General features: G+C 35.8%; 2 protein-coding genes and 1 long non-coding RNA gene across 3 annotated transcripts; 1 reads left to right on the forward strand and 2 right to left on the reverse strand.

Moving 5' to 3' along the window:
• Window positions 1-280: 280 nt before the first annotated feature.
• Window positions 281-2,535, reverse strand: LOC126724867 (uncharacterized). The gene is made up of 2 exons (XM_050429296.1): window positions 1,349-2,535; window positions 281-545 (listed from the first exon to the last, which is right to left on the reverse strand). The coding sequence occupies exons 1-2, from the start codon at window positions 1,844-1,846 to the stop codon at window positions 495-497; spliced, it is 549 nt and encodes a 182-aa protein (XP_050285253.1). The 5' UTR covers window positions 1,847-2,535; the 3' UTR covers window positions 281-494.
• A 5,280-nt stretch (window positions 2,536-7,815) lies between these two features.
• Window positions 7,816-11,380, reverse strand: LOC126724868 (uncharacterized). Its single transcript, XR_007655140.1, has 3 exons — window positions 11,138-11,380; window positions 10,114-10,179; window positions 7,816-9,202 (listed from the first exon to the last, which is right to left on the reverse strand). It is a non-coding gene; the product is annotated as an uncharacterized LOC126724868 (long non-coding RNA).
• A 1,989-nt stretch (window positions 11,381-13,369) lies between these two features.
• LOC126724869 (cation/calcium exchanger 4-like) lies at window positions 13,370-16,013 on the forward strand. Its single transcript, XM_050429297.1, has one exon. The coding sequence runs from the start codon at window positions 13,978-13,980 to the stop codon at window positions 15,925-15,927; it is 1,950 nt and encodes a 649-aa protein (XP_050285254.1). The 5' UTR covers window positions 13,370-13,977; the 3' UTR covers window positions 15,928-16,013.
• The last annotated feature ends 1,306 nt before the right edge of the window (window positions 16,014-17,319 follow it).

Consider the following 17,319-nt stretch of genomic DNA (forward strand, 5'->3'; position numbering starts at 1 on the left):
AGGATAGACATTTGGCAACCAAAATACTAGTTTGAACTATTATGACTCAGATTAAATGATGGGACTTGAAAAGAAAAAAAAGTTTGGAGGTGCCAGCTGAACCGCTTTGAATCATAAAGTTTTGAGTGATTAATTTGTTTGGACATCTGAGCAGTGCATAATTCTTTTCATAGTTTTTTGAATAGTATGATTTGATTGGTGCATTATAATAACAACAGTATCAATAGTTGATCAATACATTATTTTTCTTTTGGTTAAGAATGCAAAGGTAATGTTTTTTTTTTTTTTTTTTGGGTAGAAATGGGTGGTCTTATTAATTAAACATAGAGTTTATACAACAACAACATTAATGACCTTCGGGCATATAATCTATTACTCCCGAGGCTGGCCAAATCCCATACTAAACAGTGATACACAAAATTGGGACAAGTAGTATAAATAGACAAAATTGGTGGGCTCCTAGTTTCGCTAGTGCATCTGCGCATCCATTTGCTTCATGGTATATATGGTGTGCCTGCACCTCCCAGTCTTGCTCCAAGAGGCTCCTGCAATCGCATATCAAAAACATCACATCGGGTGGATAAGAAGAAGCTTTATCAGTTAACCAAGATAATACTACTGTAGAATCAAGCTCAAGTTGGATAAACCTAAACCCTAGTTGCCAAGCTAATAGGAGACCCTACCTAACTGCTTCCAACTTTGCCATATTATTGGTTACTATACCCATCTTCAGAGAAAATCCAGATATCCAAAATCCGGAACTATCCTGAAGCAGACCCTCAACGCCAGCCATCCCTGGGTTCCCAATGACACTACCATCCGTGTTAAGTTTTACGTATGGTTCCGGGGGCGCGTTCCATTGAACAAGGGTTGGGGTCCTAACTTGAATTGGTCTCTCCGAAGCGGCTAAGAAAAAATATTCTGTGGCAGCTTGTATCATTATGTGTACAAGGCTGTGCTGGGATCGAGGCTGATTCTTAAAAATCCACTCATTCTTGGCTAACCATAGGTTCTAGCATAGGAAAGGACAATATATTTTCCATGGGAGCCTCTGGTGCATAACTACCATTTCTGCAGTCGCATTACTCCGCAACCACTCTTGTAAGGGCATATGAAAAAAGGAGAGTGGCAAGGGTCCTAGGGATTGACCCCGCACCTCCTTAGCCCAGGGGCAATCATGTAAGATGCGAAGTGTTGTTTCCTGAGTGTGGCATCTAGGACAATTGTCATTAATATTCCAGTGAGAAAACGCTAAATACTGCCTAGTGGGAAGTCGGTTGTGCATGACTTCCCAAAGAAAAAGTTGGATCTTTTTGGGACAGTGTACTTTCCATACCCAATTCCATACCTGTTTATCTAGAGGCACTTGTTGTTGTTGATATATAAAATGTGGTGCCGAGCTCACTGAACACATTCCATTATTATGGGGCCATACAAAGGTATTCGAGAGTTGGGCGATTCTTGCCACCGGGATCCCATGGATAAGTTGCTCAATTTGTGGTGGGAGGGGGACATGAAGAGAAGTTAAATCCCAAGTCTGAGCAACTCGCAAAGAGCTGACTCGACTGTTTTCTTCGTTCCACATTAGCGGACCTGCTATGTGGCTACGAAGTGTGCCCCCCGGGATACAATGATCCTCCCATATCCTGATATTGTGGCCATCCCCTATTATCCACTTCATACCTTCGCGTAGCCATTGAATTCCATTAAACAAGGCTTTCCAAATATGCGACCCTCTAGAAGTACTAGTACTCTCAAATAGACTCGTATGTGGGAAAAATTTCGCTTTTAATACCCTGGCCCAGAGCATATGAGGAGAATGGTACAGGCGCCATGCCTGATTCATAAGGATTGCCCTATTCCGATGATGGACCGATTGTATCCCCAGCCCTCCTGCTGCCTTTGGAAGAGTAATAGTGACCCAACTAACCGTATGACAACTCCGGCGTTGGTGTGTATCTCCCCATAAGAATTGACAACTTAATTGGTCTAGTTGCCGACTAATTTTTTGGGGAGGCCATACATGGTTTGCATGGTGTAAATGGGAATGGAAGCCACCGAGGATTTAACAAGCGTGGCACGTCCTGCCATGGAAAGATACTTTGCTTGCTATCCTTCAATATTCTTTTGAATTCTATCAACTAAATACTGGTATGCTGCTCTCTAACATTGCTCAGGGTTTTGAAGACATGGGAAGGATATAACTCCATTATTTAGAAGATTGTCAATTTCTGATTGAGAAAAAAAACAATCATGGAAAGTAAGAAATATGCAACCCGAGGCTTCAGTAATGTTGCTTGATCTATGGGCCAAGTTTTTCTTGTTTTACTCACAACATGTACAATAGCAACTTTGACTCATTTTGATGGAGATTTTTGACCATTTGTTGCTGTGAAAAAGTTTGTCCTTTTGTTTTCAAAAGTCTCGTTATTTAATTCCAATGTGTGGAACTGGGAAAAGGTGAAGCCGTATAGGATAAAAAAACCTTTGCTAAAAGATAAACAAGCCAAATCTCCAACCATGCATGACATAAAAGAAGATAGATACCCTAATGAACATGCAGCAAAAAAAAAAAACCTGTCAAAATTTGTTCTTGTTAGTTGAGAAACTTTTTGACACTGTATTTCTCTAGTATTCACTATAAATTCTTCCCATTTCAAATAAATTCATTCTTTAGTTTAGATTAAAGATGTATTTAATGCTATATTATTAAAATTCTAATTGACGTAAATAAATAGAAACAATAAAATCATACTCATGAAAAGGATGCTGCCAAAATTGCTGAACTTGGATTTGAAGATAGGCCCTGCCCACAATTGAGTAAGCAATTTGTATCTCTCCGACAAGAGTCATTGTTTGTGTAATATCAACCCATCATGTCATGTAGTTTCAGAAACATGAAATGGCAGGTATTGGACTTACTCAAAGAAATAATTGGAAGCTTTCCCTATTGGGGCCAAAATTTATTGATTCTAGCCATTAAATTATATATTGCACTCCCATAATGTTAGGCTTGTGTAGTAGAAAATTCATTTTTCTCAATTTTTTTAAGATCTCAATTCCTATACGCACTCAAAAAAGGGATCTCATTTCCTATACATATATGCACCTCGTTAACTATACATGCCAATAAGATAGAAGCTATAACCCAGGGTGATATGTTATTGTCCTTTCTTCCATTAAAAAAATATGATGCATATATCAACATCATTGTGGAATTTTCCCAAGGCAAGAGGGTAGTCTACTGCAGTTGGCATACAAAATTGGTTGAAGCTTAGGGTAAGAATATTGGCCTATCACAGAATCATCTACACAATCTCCTATGCATGATAATAGTTTTGAGGTTTTGTTTAGTATCTAAATTCTACAGAGAGAGACCTATAGATATAGACAAAAAATCCTACAATAATTAAGACTAGTATACCTATTTGAATGGTCTAACAAGCAGATTTCCTTCATTTTCATACACAGCATTTCACATGCAAATGCCACTAGCAAAATGAATATGAAGAAAAAATCAAGAAATAGTTACAAAATTTCAAAACAATGCTACTCAAGAAATATTAAACTGCAGTATAGGCCTTTTGTGCAGTATGTAGGGAAATTGAACATTTCGTTGTGTTTGTGATCATGAAATTTTATCAAACAAGAAACTTTTAGCAATATACATCATGAAATTTTATTAAACAAGGAACTGTTATAGCAATTGGAATTGCGAGAGAAATTTCAAAGAGTGAGGTGTTAATTAGAGGGGAAAAAAAATTGTTTGGGTATGTCATATATGTTTAACTTAGAGCATTAGCATTGGGAAATTTCAATGCTATTCTATTTTACCATTCTAAAACACCACTTTATCAATATACCATACCATTTTACAATTCTTCCACATCCCAAAACTCTATTTTTATTAAAATATTATTTTTTAACGCATTTTTTATTATTTCTTCCCAACCGTTCAGCTCATTTTCCTGGGCTTTTCAACAGCCATTTTTGTTCCTCTCTCCCAGCTCCGGTTCAACACACAACACACACCCATTATACAACGATCAACATATCCAAACCCATCACCACACCCACACACACACAAACACAAACATCAAACCAGCAACAAAGCCACACACAAACAGAACCCAGCAACAAAGACACGCACAAACACAACCCAGCAACAAAGCCAAGCCACACACAACCCAGCAACAAAGCCAAGCCACACACACAAACACAAACCCATTCAAAAACCGGACCACCGATCAAAAACCCAGGCCAGGCCACCGATCCACGCCGCCGATCTACCAATCCACACCGCAACACAAACCCATTCAAAAACCGGACCACCGATCAAAAACCCAGGCCAGGCCACCGATCCACGCCGCCGATCAACCAATCCACACCGCCGATTTGAAACCCAGGCCACCGATCAAAAACCGGAGCAAACCCATTCAAAAAAATCATCACCGGAGCAAACCCATTCAAACCCATTCAAATAAAATCATTACCGGAGCAAACCCATTCAAACCTATTCAAAAAAAACATCATCACCGGAGCCACCGGAGCAAACCCATCCAATAAAATCATCACCGAAGCCATCGGAGCAAATCCATTCAAAAAAATGAGAGAGATGAGAGAGCAGAGACGAGAGACAAGATGGAGAGCAGAGATGAGAGAGCAAACCCATTCAAAAAACATCATCACCGGAGCCACCGGAGCAAATCCATTAAAAAAAAAACATCACTGGAGCCATCGGACCAAATCCATTCAAAAAAATGAGAGAGATGAGAGAGCTGAAGCGAGAGAGAAGACGAAGAGCAGAGACGAGAGAGAGAGAAGGGCACAGACAAAATGAGAGATATGAGAGACAGAGGAAAGAGAGTGGAGATAAAAATATTATTTTTTTTATACAATACCGCTACAGTGCAATTCTATCTTTAGAATTGCACTGTAGCAAGTATTGCAAAAATTTTACAATACTTGCCTTTGCCATTTCCTGATGTAGATGATAATAAGGTTACAAATGCTATATTTCCCTTAGATATAGCATTAGCATTTTCCAATGCTAATGCTCTTATAGGAGGATGGGTATTTTTTGTATGCCAAATAAACAGGTCTAGATTGTCAAAAACCTTGTCACCAAAAAGTCTTATGGGGTAGCCCCTAGGCCCTTTTTTATTGGGATAGGCGCTTAGAAGCTCAAACTTGAAATGGATCTAGTCCTTTGTATTTTTGTATCTTGTGTACGGTTTTGTTTCCAAATTAAGGCCCAATAAATATTAGAAATGATTTATGCTTTATGTTTCAGTAAATTGCAACTAATCACACTTATGAAGGATGGTTTGCAGTTTATTGATTCATTGTATATGCTTAATTTTTCATATAGTAAAATTACTAGGGATACTGATCCAGGTATTCTTTTTTATTTATTGAACAAGAAAATCATGGAAGAAAATTTTAATAAAAAAGGAATTATGAGATTATTAAAATCACACATGGTTCATTTACTAAAAAATTTCTCACCAGTTAACTTAACAAAGAGCAGGCCTTTGAGGCAGGGTCAATATGGCATCATACTTGCTTGTTTATTAACTAAACAAGAACTCTTGTCGAATTTCGAAAGATATGTTTGGAACGAAGAGAGATGAATGGAGAGGAAAGAAGAGCTGAGGTAAAGAGGAGATGTTACATCCTCATCCAAACATAGGGTTAAAAACAACAAAAAAACAGGATGACACTAGAAACCAAAAGTATTAAATATACTAAATTTTAATTTAACATATAGAATGGATAACCACATTATCACAACTAATTTTCTTTTAGTGCTCTGTTATTTTTACTTTTTTTTGTTGTTGCTAAATCTCTGTTATTTTTATCTCGTTTTAGTTAAATTTTCTTTTTTAATTATTTGAAGTAGTAATTCGCTTCATGTTTTAATTATCACAACTAAGCATCAAACCAATAATGGTGGTCTCCTAAATTAAGTTCCTCTTACATTTCTAATTTTTTTTTTTTACCATGGAGTTCATACAACACTTTTCATCTATTTTGAGATGAGTGAATTGGATTTTATCACGTTATCCATCCTAAAATTTGAATTCATTTTTTGTCACAAATATTCACTTATAGCATACCATATCTCAATGGATCATCGTAATTTTTCTACTACTACCAATATTGGTAAGATCCTTTCCCAAAATACATGCGTGTTTCCGTGGGTTTTACTATAACTAGTTTGTTTGGAAATAAACGTACCCATATTTTCCCACCGTGGCATACATTTCGTGTTATTGCTTGCCGCCCTACTTCTATTTGTCTAGACGTAATCCACACGGGTTCAAGTGCCTAAAGAGCATATCTATCAAAGCAACCATGATTACCTCAGAAAGATATTCCTTAATAAATACTAATTGATACTATTTTGATATTTAAATTGTTTAAGATATTGAAAAAGCTAATCAATTCATTTCAAATAAATTAAAAGTTTTTAGAAAATTCATATAAAATTATTCTAAAAACTCTAAAGAACCTTTTTTTTTTTTTTTGAGGAAACGATAGTAGACTTTATTCATTCAATATCATGGTATACAATGAGGAAAGAGAAAAGAGGGTCAAAACAATGGCCTTCTCATTCTCTTTTGCAAGTTGCAACACTAGCACGAGCTAGAGCAACACAATTACATCTTAAAAGAAACTAATATATATATATATATATATATATATATATTTATATATGCTAACAAATTGTTCACAAATCAACTTAATATCCTTCAAGATGTAACCAACCACTTCCAAAGAATACAATCTAATCTTGATTACATTGACCTTCATGAACTCCATGGTGTAAGTAGCAGTATGATCTTGATTGCATTGACCTCCATGAACTCCATAGACCATAGTGTAAGTAGCAGTACGAGACCATAGACTTTGAAGATCAACTCATTTAACTTCTAGAAAAACCTAAACATGCATGACTAGCCTGAAAGAATTCCAATAAGGAGCATGAAGCCAAACGACTTGTGCAAAGGAACAATCTTGCAGCAGATGTATACATGATTCAGTTGGATTAGAGGTTGAAGCCATGTTGTCTTTGGAAGCATCATCACTGGTTGTCAAATTTTTTTTTTTAATTTTTTTTATGAACAAATCTAGTTTTCACATAGAAATAAAACTTGGGGACTTTCTTTAGTTGATAAACAACGAAAGTTGTAAAACTACCTTTGGTATCCCAAGCCCATGGTAGTTAAGGCTGAGAATTTTCATGGATTGGATTGGGGTTGAGTACCAACCCTAGTGATGGGAACAACCGAATGGGTGCTACCTTTCTCAATCATCTATTTTTTCTGTTTATGATTCAAATCAAGATCCTTGATAGAAACAGAGGCTCCAGTAGACCATTTAGAAGGTAATGGCATGGATATGAGGGAGTCATTAGAATTCAATTTGGCCTTATTCCTGATAACCCGCTACCAGCTACGTAAGGATGATGTCTTCAGTTCTAGACTCTTGGTAGGTACCTCAAAAGAGAATTCCATCTCAATATCCTCATAAATCTCAGGAAGTTTCTCAATTGAATTTTCGAAATTACTTACCTCTATCTCAGAAACTGGACATGTTACGACCCAAACCTGTACTCCAGAATTTAGAGCATGACTAACATGTTAATATCAAGTTTACCTCAATACTAACACAAACCAACCTAAACTGAAGGTGCTTATCAAGAACATTTTCTTGTATTCCTGCTTATTTCTTGCATAAAAGCCACAATATACAAAAATGATGAAAATTTTGAAATTCATTTCATGTGAACTTGGAAAGATTGCCACTTAGTTGAAACTTAAGGTATACGTGTAAATATTACATAGTTAAACGTTTAGCAAAACTCTTATTACAAACCTAACCCCAAAGACATACAATAGGGGTTCAAAACAAACTAAGGTTCTAACGCTCTGTTTGCTTTGACGTAAAATATTTTCAGAAAAATATTTTCCTAATTTACGGTGTTTGTTTTATAGTAAAATTTTTAGTCAAAAGTAAAATATTTTCAGTCAATAAAATCAACTAGACAAATTTATGTAAAATATTTTACGCCTAAAATTTTGGTAAAACATTTTACATTTTCTTTCAAGCTCCCACCCCGATACTCCATTAGACCTCACTCCTCAGTCCCTTCTCACTCTTAAGTTCTCCTTCCCACAAACCAGAGCCACCAAGCCATTCTCAGCTTCATCGGCGCCACTCATCTCCGGCAGCTCTCATCGCCGGCTACATCTTTGCCATCGTCACCTGACTCGCCTCCACACCTCCACCCGCTGAGTTTGGTTCAACCACTCAAACCCACCGATTCTTTTTTTGATCTGACCATACTCCAGCTCTTACTCCATCAATTCTCTTACCACCATCACACTGGCTCTACCTCCACCTTCATCAACTCACCCACCGGTTCTCAGATCTAGTTTTTTTTTTTCTTTTACCACTACATGGGTTTATTGATTTGGGCCTTTTGGTTGGTTTTATGGGTTGTGGTGGGTGGCTGGGTATTTAAGTTGCAGTGGGTGGCTACGTTTTTGGGTGGCTGAGATGTTTGTAGGTCCGTTGATGGCTGCGTTTTTGGGTGGTTGAGATGTTTGTAGGTTCGTTAATGGCTGAGTTTTTCGGGTGGCTGGAATGGTTTGTGGGCCATGGTGAGGACTAGGTTTGTGGGTTATGGTGGGTGGTTGGCCGGCTTTGGCCTCTCTTTTTTTGGTTTTTCATTCTCCAATTTGTGTATTTGAGTGGTTAGTGGAGTATCGGGGTGGTGGTGGGTGGATTTGTGCTGATCTAGTGGTGATTTGGGTGGTGGTGGTGGTTTGGAGGGTGGACCTGGACTTGCTCAAAATTGTTTTGTGAGATTGTTAAAATTCTTTTAAAATATACAATTTTTTTTTTATTTTTTATTTTTACATTTTCAGGAATACAAACCAAACACGGTAAAATGAAAATATTTTCAGTAAAATATTTTACATGTAAAATATTTTACCTTTACAAATATTTTACGTTGATACAAACATAGCGTAAATTACATCTGTGCTAAAAGGATCAAGTACATCTTGATTCCTCTTATACAACAAAAGAGCTAAACTACTATACAACAAAAAACTCTACATTCTAACAAACGAGAATCACAGAATCTTTGCCACCTCTAATACTCTCAATGCTTCTAGGAAGAACCTGTGCACTGAAATATAATAGAGTGAGCTGTGAAGCCCAGTAACGTTTTAAGCTCCATGGGCATTTAATAAGAATGCATGTAAATCAAATATTTTATGGATATGCCAGCTTTGATAAAATAGCCTTCATGCTTTTCACGTTGTTCTTAAAATAACTTATGAACTTTCAGACAAAATACCTCATTTTCCTTTCATATAATAATAAAAGGGCATAATAAGGAACATAAACATAATTCAGTAACCTCATCTTTAAAAAGACTATAAAATATTTTATCATAAACTTTTCATTAGACTTGTAACACATTCAACATACCTTTCTTATCACCATACTTTTCTTATAATTTCCAAATAGCTTAATAGCTCATTTATAACATATATTAGTTAATCCAATTGTAAATCTGTCACAACTTTGGGAGACTTCCAGCACAGAGTGCTAGGCATCCAGCATTCCCACAATGCTAGGTAATTCCGGAATCATATCATAATACATATTTTCAACCATGGGGGTAGGTTGACGTCCTCCACAAGTTGGCTGTTATCAACAAGGGTGAGTACAGCAAAGCCAGTCCCACTTTTAATGGCCAATCAGAATCTCCATGGAAATACCAGTACTATAACCTCTACTGGCTGAGTTCAGATCATAACAATGGAATAACTGAAAACTATATTTTTCTGATAACTTTGCTTTTACATAAATGTTTCACAACAGTAGCATATCCACTTCATTCTTAAATATTATGTTCGTGATATAAATAATAGCATTAATATGCTAAAATTATTATGTATATAAGATTGAATAACTCACGGACACATATTTTACTTAAATCATGCATATATTTAATATCTCTAATTAAAAGCTTTAAATACATTTCTAAACAATCTTTATACTTATCAAAAGCACATGTCATAAATCCCTTACCTGAAAACAGAAGATGCGAGAGATTGTACAAGAGGAGCTCAAGTGGCCATGTTCTCATTCTCGCCACTTAAATGAAAGACCAAAACTTATTATTGACAAACTCTTCCTAAGTATATAAACTTATACCTCAATCATAACCTAACACTTATACCTCAATCATAACCTAACTCTCAAACTCAAGAAAATCTTAATTCCCATCACATAAAGTTTCCTCGAAAATAAGGTAAGTTTATCAAACACATTATATACCAAAACATAGAGAAATCAAGACATAAAAATTTATCTATGATCTAGACATACCAAAGGATGAGCATACTAATTTATAGCTCAAAAAATTCACCCTAACTTAAGAATTAAATCTGCAAAGTCAGGTGTATCATATGTAATTCACTGCTCATTCCAGCAGCATATGCCCCATTTGTAAGATACAAATGGACTGTCCATACACATCCAAATATCATGCAATTTTACAGAACCACTCCTATATGTCTAGTATATACCATAAAAATTTCAGAGTCAAATCATAAAATCATGATTTATTAAAAATCATACAAAGCAGCATGCTCAAATCTGTCCTAACAGAATTTTTTGCAAATTAGAAAACAGACCATTATTTTTATATTAATCCAAATACTGTGAGACCATTTCCATAACAACCATGTGTGTCTTATAATTCATAAAAACTACTCCTAGCATCATAATTCATAGAAAATGATTTAATACATAATTTTTTTGTTGTAGACATCAAACCTGTCATAGAAACAACTTCAACACATGTTCTTACAAAATCATCAACAAATAGCAATAGGCCTTCATTTCATTTGGGTATTTTTATACCTATACTATGCATATTAAAATATGTTAATAAGCGTCCAAATGACTATAATATCATCAATCTTTCAAATTACTAAACAGAATCACAAGTTCAGCTTCTAAAATCGGATTAGAGAACATAGAACTGAAACTAAAGCAAATCATTACATCATTAAAATATCCATAACAGAAAATAAACATATATACTTACCCACAACTGATGCTAAACTTTAGTGAGAGTTTAATTTCTTCTTAGAGAGAGATGTCTATGATTTTTGGTGAGAGAGTGAGGGCTGATGGTGAGATGGTGCTGTCGTGTAAGAAGGGAAGAAGAAAGAGACAAGAACAAAGAAAAGGAATAGAGAAAGTAGAAAAGGAGTTGGACTTTCTAGTGCAGCAATAGAAGATAAGAAGAGTGGACTTTGGGATGGGATACGTGTAATGCTAAGAGAAGAAAAGATCAATACCCACTTTTTCCAACTTTTGACATTTATACTTTTCACCCCTTATAAGCTTTTATTTTTAGAAAGGCCCAAAGAATAATATAACTTTGCATATATATATATATATATATATATATCCTTACCTTTATAAAGTTATATCCCTCACATTAAAAGAGCATATATGTTTTATAATATTACAATATCAATGCTTCATGCACTTAAAGTAATTAAGATAATAACAAGCGTATAAATTCATAAAATTAATTATGCAATTAGGTTGGGGTGTTACAGGACAGTTGTGGTGAGTAGACTTAGTGTTTGATGAGGACTCAAAGAAGTCTATATTATGAATTTCGGCATTATCACAATGTTCCAATTCACGAGGGATAATAGTCTTATCATCACAATTCAAATTTGTATCCAAATTTGAAGCCGCTATATCAAGTGGAAGAAAACAGTTAGGCTTATCATGGTTTTGAACAAGGATAACATCATCAGAATTTGAATTAGATGCAATCTCTGTAATCTTGACTACCTTATCCATTTGAAAATTCGAAACTCCCTTGGAAATAGGAACCAACTTCTTTTTAGGCGCTAGAATAGTTGTCTTTTCCTGGCAAAGTGCCAAACGGCATAGATTGTCTTGGATTAATCATCACAACCGTTGTGGGAAGCTCAGCCTAAATTTGGCGATGATGTAACGAATCATCAAAATCTTCTGCCACTGATTGAATATCATCCTCATCTTCATCCCGTGCATCTGATTGAGAGTTCACTGAATCTTTTTTTCTGCTACCCTTCGGAGCCATGGACCAAATTGAAAAACATCATCATCAGAGGAAAAACAACCTGTCTTCAATTGAGGACACTCTCTGTCTTAATGGCCAAGAATTTCACATCTATAGCAAAAAATAGGAAGCCTTTCATATTTAAAGACAACCCAACTAGGCTCAAGATCTTCAATCTGAATCATTTTACCACACATAAGAGGCTTGGTAATATCAACATTTACTCTAATTTGAAGAAAAGGTCCCCAGGCAAGACCACTCTTGGGTGCATCCACCATGAGAAGCTCGCCCATCTCATTGCCAATTCGGGTTCCAATAGCCTTATTCATACTTTTAATAGGAATATTAAAAATACGAATCCAAAAGGGGGAATGACGGAAGGTGACATTGGCTGGACTGGAATCGCCATGAAATTGCTTCATCATGATCAATCTTTTATCAAAGGACTAGGGACTTTTATCTAATACAACTGTCAAATGCTCCTCTGAATCAAATATAGCAAGAAAGAGATTCTGTCCGACCTCTTTAATAGTTACACCTTGAGAAGAACGCCAAAGATTCACACAAGTGGCTTTAAAAGCTTCCTTGTTGAAATCTTTAGTAGTTTGCAACTTGAACAAGATGCTAAACTGTGCCTGCTGTTTAGAAATAGCTATCTCAGTAGATTCCACAGCCGTAATGCCTTTTTCCTCTTCTGACAATTTGAAATGTTTATAGAGTTCTTCCATAGATGCGAGAATAAAACAATAGTAATAAAGAGCTATGTAAGATATAGGAAAAGGAAAAGGAAAAGGAGAAAGAAAAAACAAACCTTCTACCACAATCTAATAACAGAGATTGGAGAAGTTAAAGACTACTGAGAGCCTAAGAGAGAGAAGTCTTCATCACTCACAGATATTAAAGACTACTGAGAGCCTAAGAGAGAGAACTCACAGATAGGATAACTTTATTAACTCTAAAGAACTTTAATTGTTTGATATTGCAAAAGTTAATCAATTCATTTCAAAATGAATGAAAATGATTTAACAAATCTATATAAAATTATTCTATAAAATCTCATGAGAAACCTTAATAGGTTGTCCTGTAATGATACTTATCCAAATACCATTAAACCACTTTTAGTGCATTCAACAACACCAATAATAGAACATTAAACCTCTATTGTCTTTGCTAAAAAAAAAAATAGAACATTAGACCGACACAAAATATATCTGTCTTTTCTATTTTTTCCTAAAAAGAATTATTAACAAAAAAAAAACCCAAAAAGTCTATATTCTAATAAAAAATGCTTAAAAAACTTTGCTTTCAGATTGGTACGAGGATATGTAAACGTGGAAAAGATCCGGATAATTTTTATTTAGATATTTTCCTTTTTTATAAAGCCGACAAACATGGGATCAAAAAGGAAACCTGAAACCCAAGCTAAGTCTTGCTTTGTTCAAAGGCGTTCCCTCATTCTTTGGAAAAGATATTGTTGATAAGGTACTCGGGATTTCTCTTTCATTTTCACTGTCCTGTTTGTTTGCTTTCTGATTGAAGATAAAAGCATACAATTTTGATTCATTTTGCTTCAAATTGTGTCCAATGCAAGGTTTGGGGTTTTGTTGATCATTAATTAAGGCCTTGGAGTGATTTGGTACCTGGGTTTTGTTTCTTTTCTTATAAATTTAAGCTTTCAGAGTGATTTTGTATCTGGGTTTTGTTTCTTTGCTCATTAATTAAAGCCTTAGAATGATTTTATATCTGGGGTTTGGTTTCTTTGAAGTTTAGTTGGCTCTGTTGCACGAAATTTGAGATCTTTAGTGAGAGATATATAGGTAATGAAGGTTTTTTATAGGTTAAATAGTGCAAGACACTCAAAATTCCACGGGATTTTCAATGGATTTAGTGCTGTTCTCCTATTTTTCTTCTTCTGCAAGAAGGTAGATATAATTAAAACCCCTCTTCTTAAGCAATCTTCCTTGTTTTTCAATCCAAATTCGACTCCTCAAGCTGTTTTCGGTGGTAGTTCGGGTCACATTGCAGTAATTCATCGTGGATTTGGTGAAATCCGTGCTAATGCATCGGGTTTAGGTGATGAGTCTGATGAACATAATGGTGTGAGCAGTTCTTCAGAGTGCAGTGGATTGCATAAACATCATGGTTATGCCAACCAATGTGAGTACTTGAAAGCAAATACGGAATGTTCTTTGGATGGGTTATTTGATTACTTAAGGTTCTTTTATTGTGACTGTCAAGATTTCAGTGTATTGGGGTATGCAGTGTTGGGTGTGTGGGTTGCCTTGTTGTTCTATCTATCGGTTACCACTGCAGCCGATTACTTTTGTTTTTCGCTTGAGCAGCTCTCAAGCCTGTTGAAGCTGCCTCCAACTGTTGCTGGGGTTGTGCTTCTGCCTCTTGGGAATGGAGCACCGGATGTGTTTTCCAGTATTGCTGCTTTTGCGGGTACAGATACAGGTGACGTGGGTCTAAACAGTGTGTTGGGTGGTGCAGTGTTTGTTACTTGTATTGTTGTTGGGACTATTTCTTTATGTGTTGCAGAGAAGAGGATTCAGATTAATCGGAATTGCTTCATAAGGGATATGAGTTTCTTTCTAGTAACTCTTTTGTCACTTTTGTTGATTTTGATCATTGGTAAGGTGAGTGTAGGGGGAGCCATTGCCTTTGTATTGATTTATGTGGTTTATGCAATTTCCATTGCTGCAAATGAGATTTTGAGGAAACATGCTTGGAGGTTGAAATTGGATGTTATTACACCATTGCTTCCTGTCCAACAAAGTGTAGAGGATGTGCCTATACATAGCCCCTTGTTTGAGATTGAGATCAAAAGTGATCCAACGCTTCTCCACAATTCGTTGCCTCAATTGATGTGCACTTCAAATGGGGAAATATATTCAAACCAGGCAATGCTTACATTGGATAATGAAACCCCTCCGTGGGGGTGGAATGGTGAGAGCATGGAGAGCAATGGCTCATGCTCATGTTGTAAGCTGTTTTGTTCTAAGCTTTTTTTACTGATTGAGATGCCATTGACAGTGCTAAGACGGTTAACAATTCCATTAGTTGATGATGAAACATGGTCGAAGGCATATGCTGTTTCGAGTGCTACATTGGATCCCATTCTTCTGGCATTTCTGTGGAATACCCAAGATGATTTGGGTTCTGAAATTAGAATAATTACGTATTGTATTGGTATAGCAGTTGGTTGCACACTTGGTATTCTTGCGTACTGGTATACTGTACCTGATCATCCACCCCAGAAGTTATTAATTCTCTGGGTTTTAGGTGGATTTGTTATGAGTATTGTATGGTTCTATATGATTGCTAATGAGCTTGTTGCTCTATTGGTGGCATTTGGTCTAATTGCAGGTGTTAATACATCCATCCTTGGAGTGACTGTTTTAGCTTGGGGCAATTCAGTAGGTGACTTGATATCGGATGTTACATTGGCAATGCATGGCAAGGATGGTGTGCAGATTGCTTTATCTGGATGCTATGCCGGTCCCATGTTCAACACACTTATTGGTTTGGGGTTCTCCTTGCTGCTTGCAGCCTGGTCAGAGGGAGGTTCATACACAATTCCACTAGACACTAGCTTGGTTTACACCATGGGGTTTCTCATAACAGCACTAATCTGGGCATTTGTTGTTTTACCTTTGTGTGACATGCGCCCTACTAGGACATTAGGAGTGGGCCTTATTGCCCTCTATTTGATATTTCTTTCTTTGAGGCTGGTCAGTGCTCTGGGACTTTTCTCATTTGCAATTTGAAGTTGACATTTGAGTTATGTTGTAATTAAAAGGACCAGTTTATCCAAAACCTTTGGTGCAGATATAATGGTATGAGTATTGATATACAGAGGCTACCCAAATTTGCAAATTTATTTTTATATAATGTCTAAATGGTATTTATCCCCAAAACAGTTCTCAAAAATTGGTTCTCCATGTGTGTGTGTTTCTTAAGTGATAGGTCATAATTTCAAAGGATAAAATACAAAAAAGGTGTTTGAGCTAATACTAGGTAATATTGAGACTCTTCAAAAATATTTAACTTGCTCTCTAAAGCACAAATGACACTTAACAACGTTTGAAAGTTCCCAACTCCTCCAAGTCTTTTGTTTCTTAACTTTCTTTCCAACAATTTGCCTTGACTGCACAAGTCTCACAGTAACTGCATTCTGAAAATTATATGCAAAAGAGAGTGTCTAGGTAATTAATAGTAGATAAACAGCAGTTAGAGATGGAGAAGGAAGGAGGAGGAGCAAATGAATTTTCAAACGATGTTAAGTAAGGTTTGTATTTAGCCCAAATCTTGGAATAATTTTTGTATTTTTTTTCCAAGTTTTAATTGTGATCCTGAGGGCTTATTACTAATCTACCTTGAAATATTGTATGGCACAAAGCACTTTGCGAAAGTGACCCAATTATAAGGATTAGTTGGGGTCTTAAGTTCTGACTTCTGAGTTCAGACCCTTGACCTTTGAGGGAATCATATTGGTTCATTATCATCATTCTCTCTTTATGTGACTTTTTGAATGTTGTAGAGGTAGAGTTAGGAGCCCCATTAACCAAAGTTAGCCCAACACCAATACACCATGGTCTGGATTTCGTGGGTTGGGTCTTGATTTTTTTTTTTTTAAGCTCAAGTTGGGTTTAATATAAATAATTCAATTCGATTCATGCTATTAATAGTTTATTATTAAGAAAATATGACTCCTAATGCCTATTCCGCAACTTATTTTTGGGGCCTTCCCTAGCCTAGATCATGAGTTATTTAATGGCTTGTTTGGTATGTGATTCCAAACAACAATTTTCAGTGTTTAAACACTGAAAATTGTTGTTCTAAAAAAAAAACAATACGTTTGATAAGAATGATTTTTTAGAAATATTTGAGTTATGTTACTCATTTTAGGGTGTTTAAACACTGAATTTGGAAAATTCTTTTTACTAGTTTTCAAATTTCAAACAACGTTACTCAATGATACTTTTGTAAATATTTTGAAAAACATGGGGTGCACAATTTTTTTTTTTTTTTTTTTTTTTTGAGGATGAAACATGGGGTGCACTTGATTAGCAACACATAAAGCTTCATTTTTGAATTCCAATTAGGGGGTCCATTTGTCAGCTTTATAAAAAATTAAAAAAACACATACACACATACCA

Source organism: Quercus robur, chromosome 5 (assembly GCF_932294415.1).
Source record: "Quercus robur chromosome 5, dhQueRobu3.1, whole genome shotgun sequence".
Classification (NCBI taxonomy): Eukaryota; Viridiplantae; Streptophyta; class Magnoliopsida; order Fagales; family Fagaceae; genus Quercus; species Quercus robur.

Bases quoted from the DNA above. Each gene is read 5' to 3' on its own strand.
- LOC126724869 (XM_050429297.1), top strand. From the start codon at position 13,978: ATGAAGGTTTTTTATAGGTTAAATAGTGCAAGACACTCAAAATTCCAC.
- LOC126724867 (XM_050429296.1), bottom strand. From the start codon at position 1,846: ATGAATCAGGCATGGCGCCTGTACCATTCTCCTCATATGCTCTGGGCC. The intron at 546-1,348 runs GTATGGAATTGG...ATGCGATTGCAG, and splicing joins AAGTGCCTCTAGATAAACAG to GAGCCTCTTGGAGCAAGACT.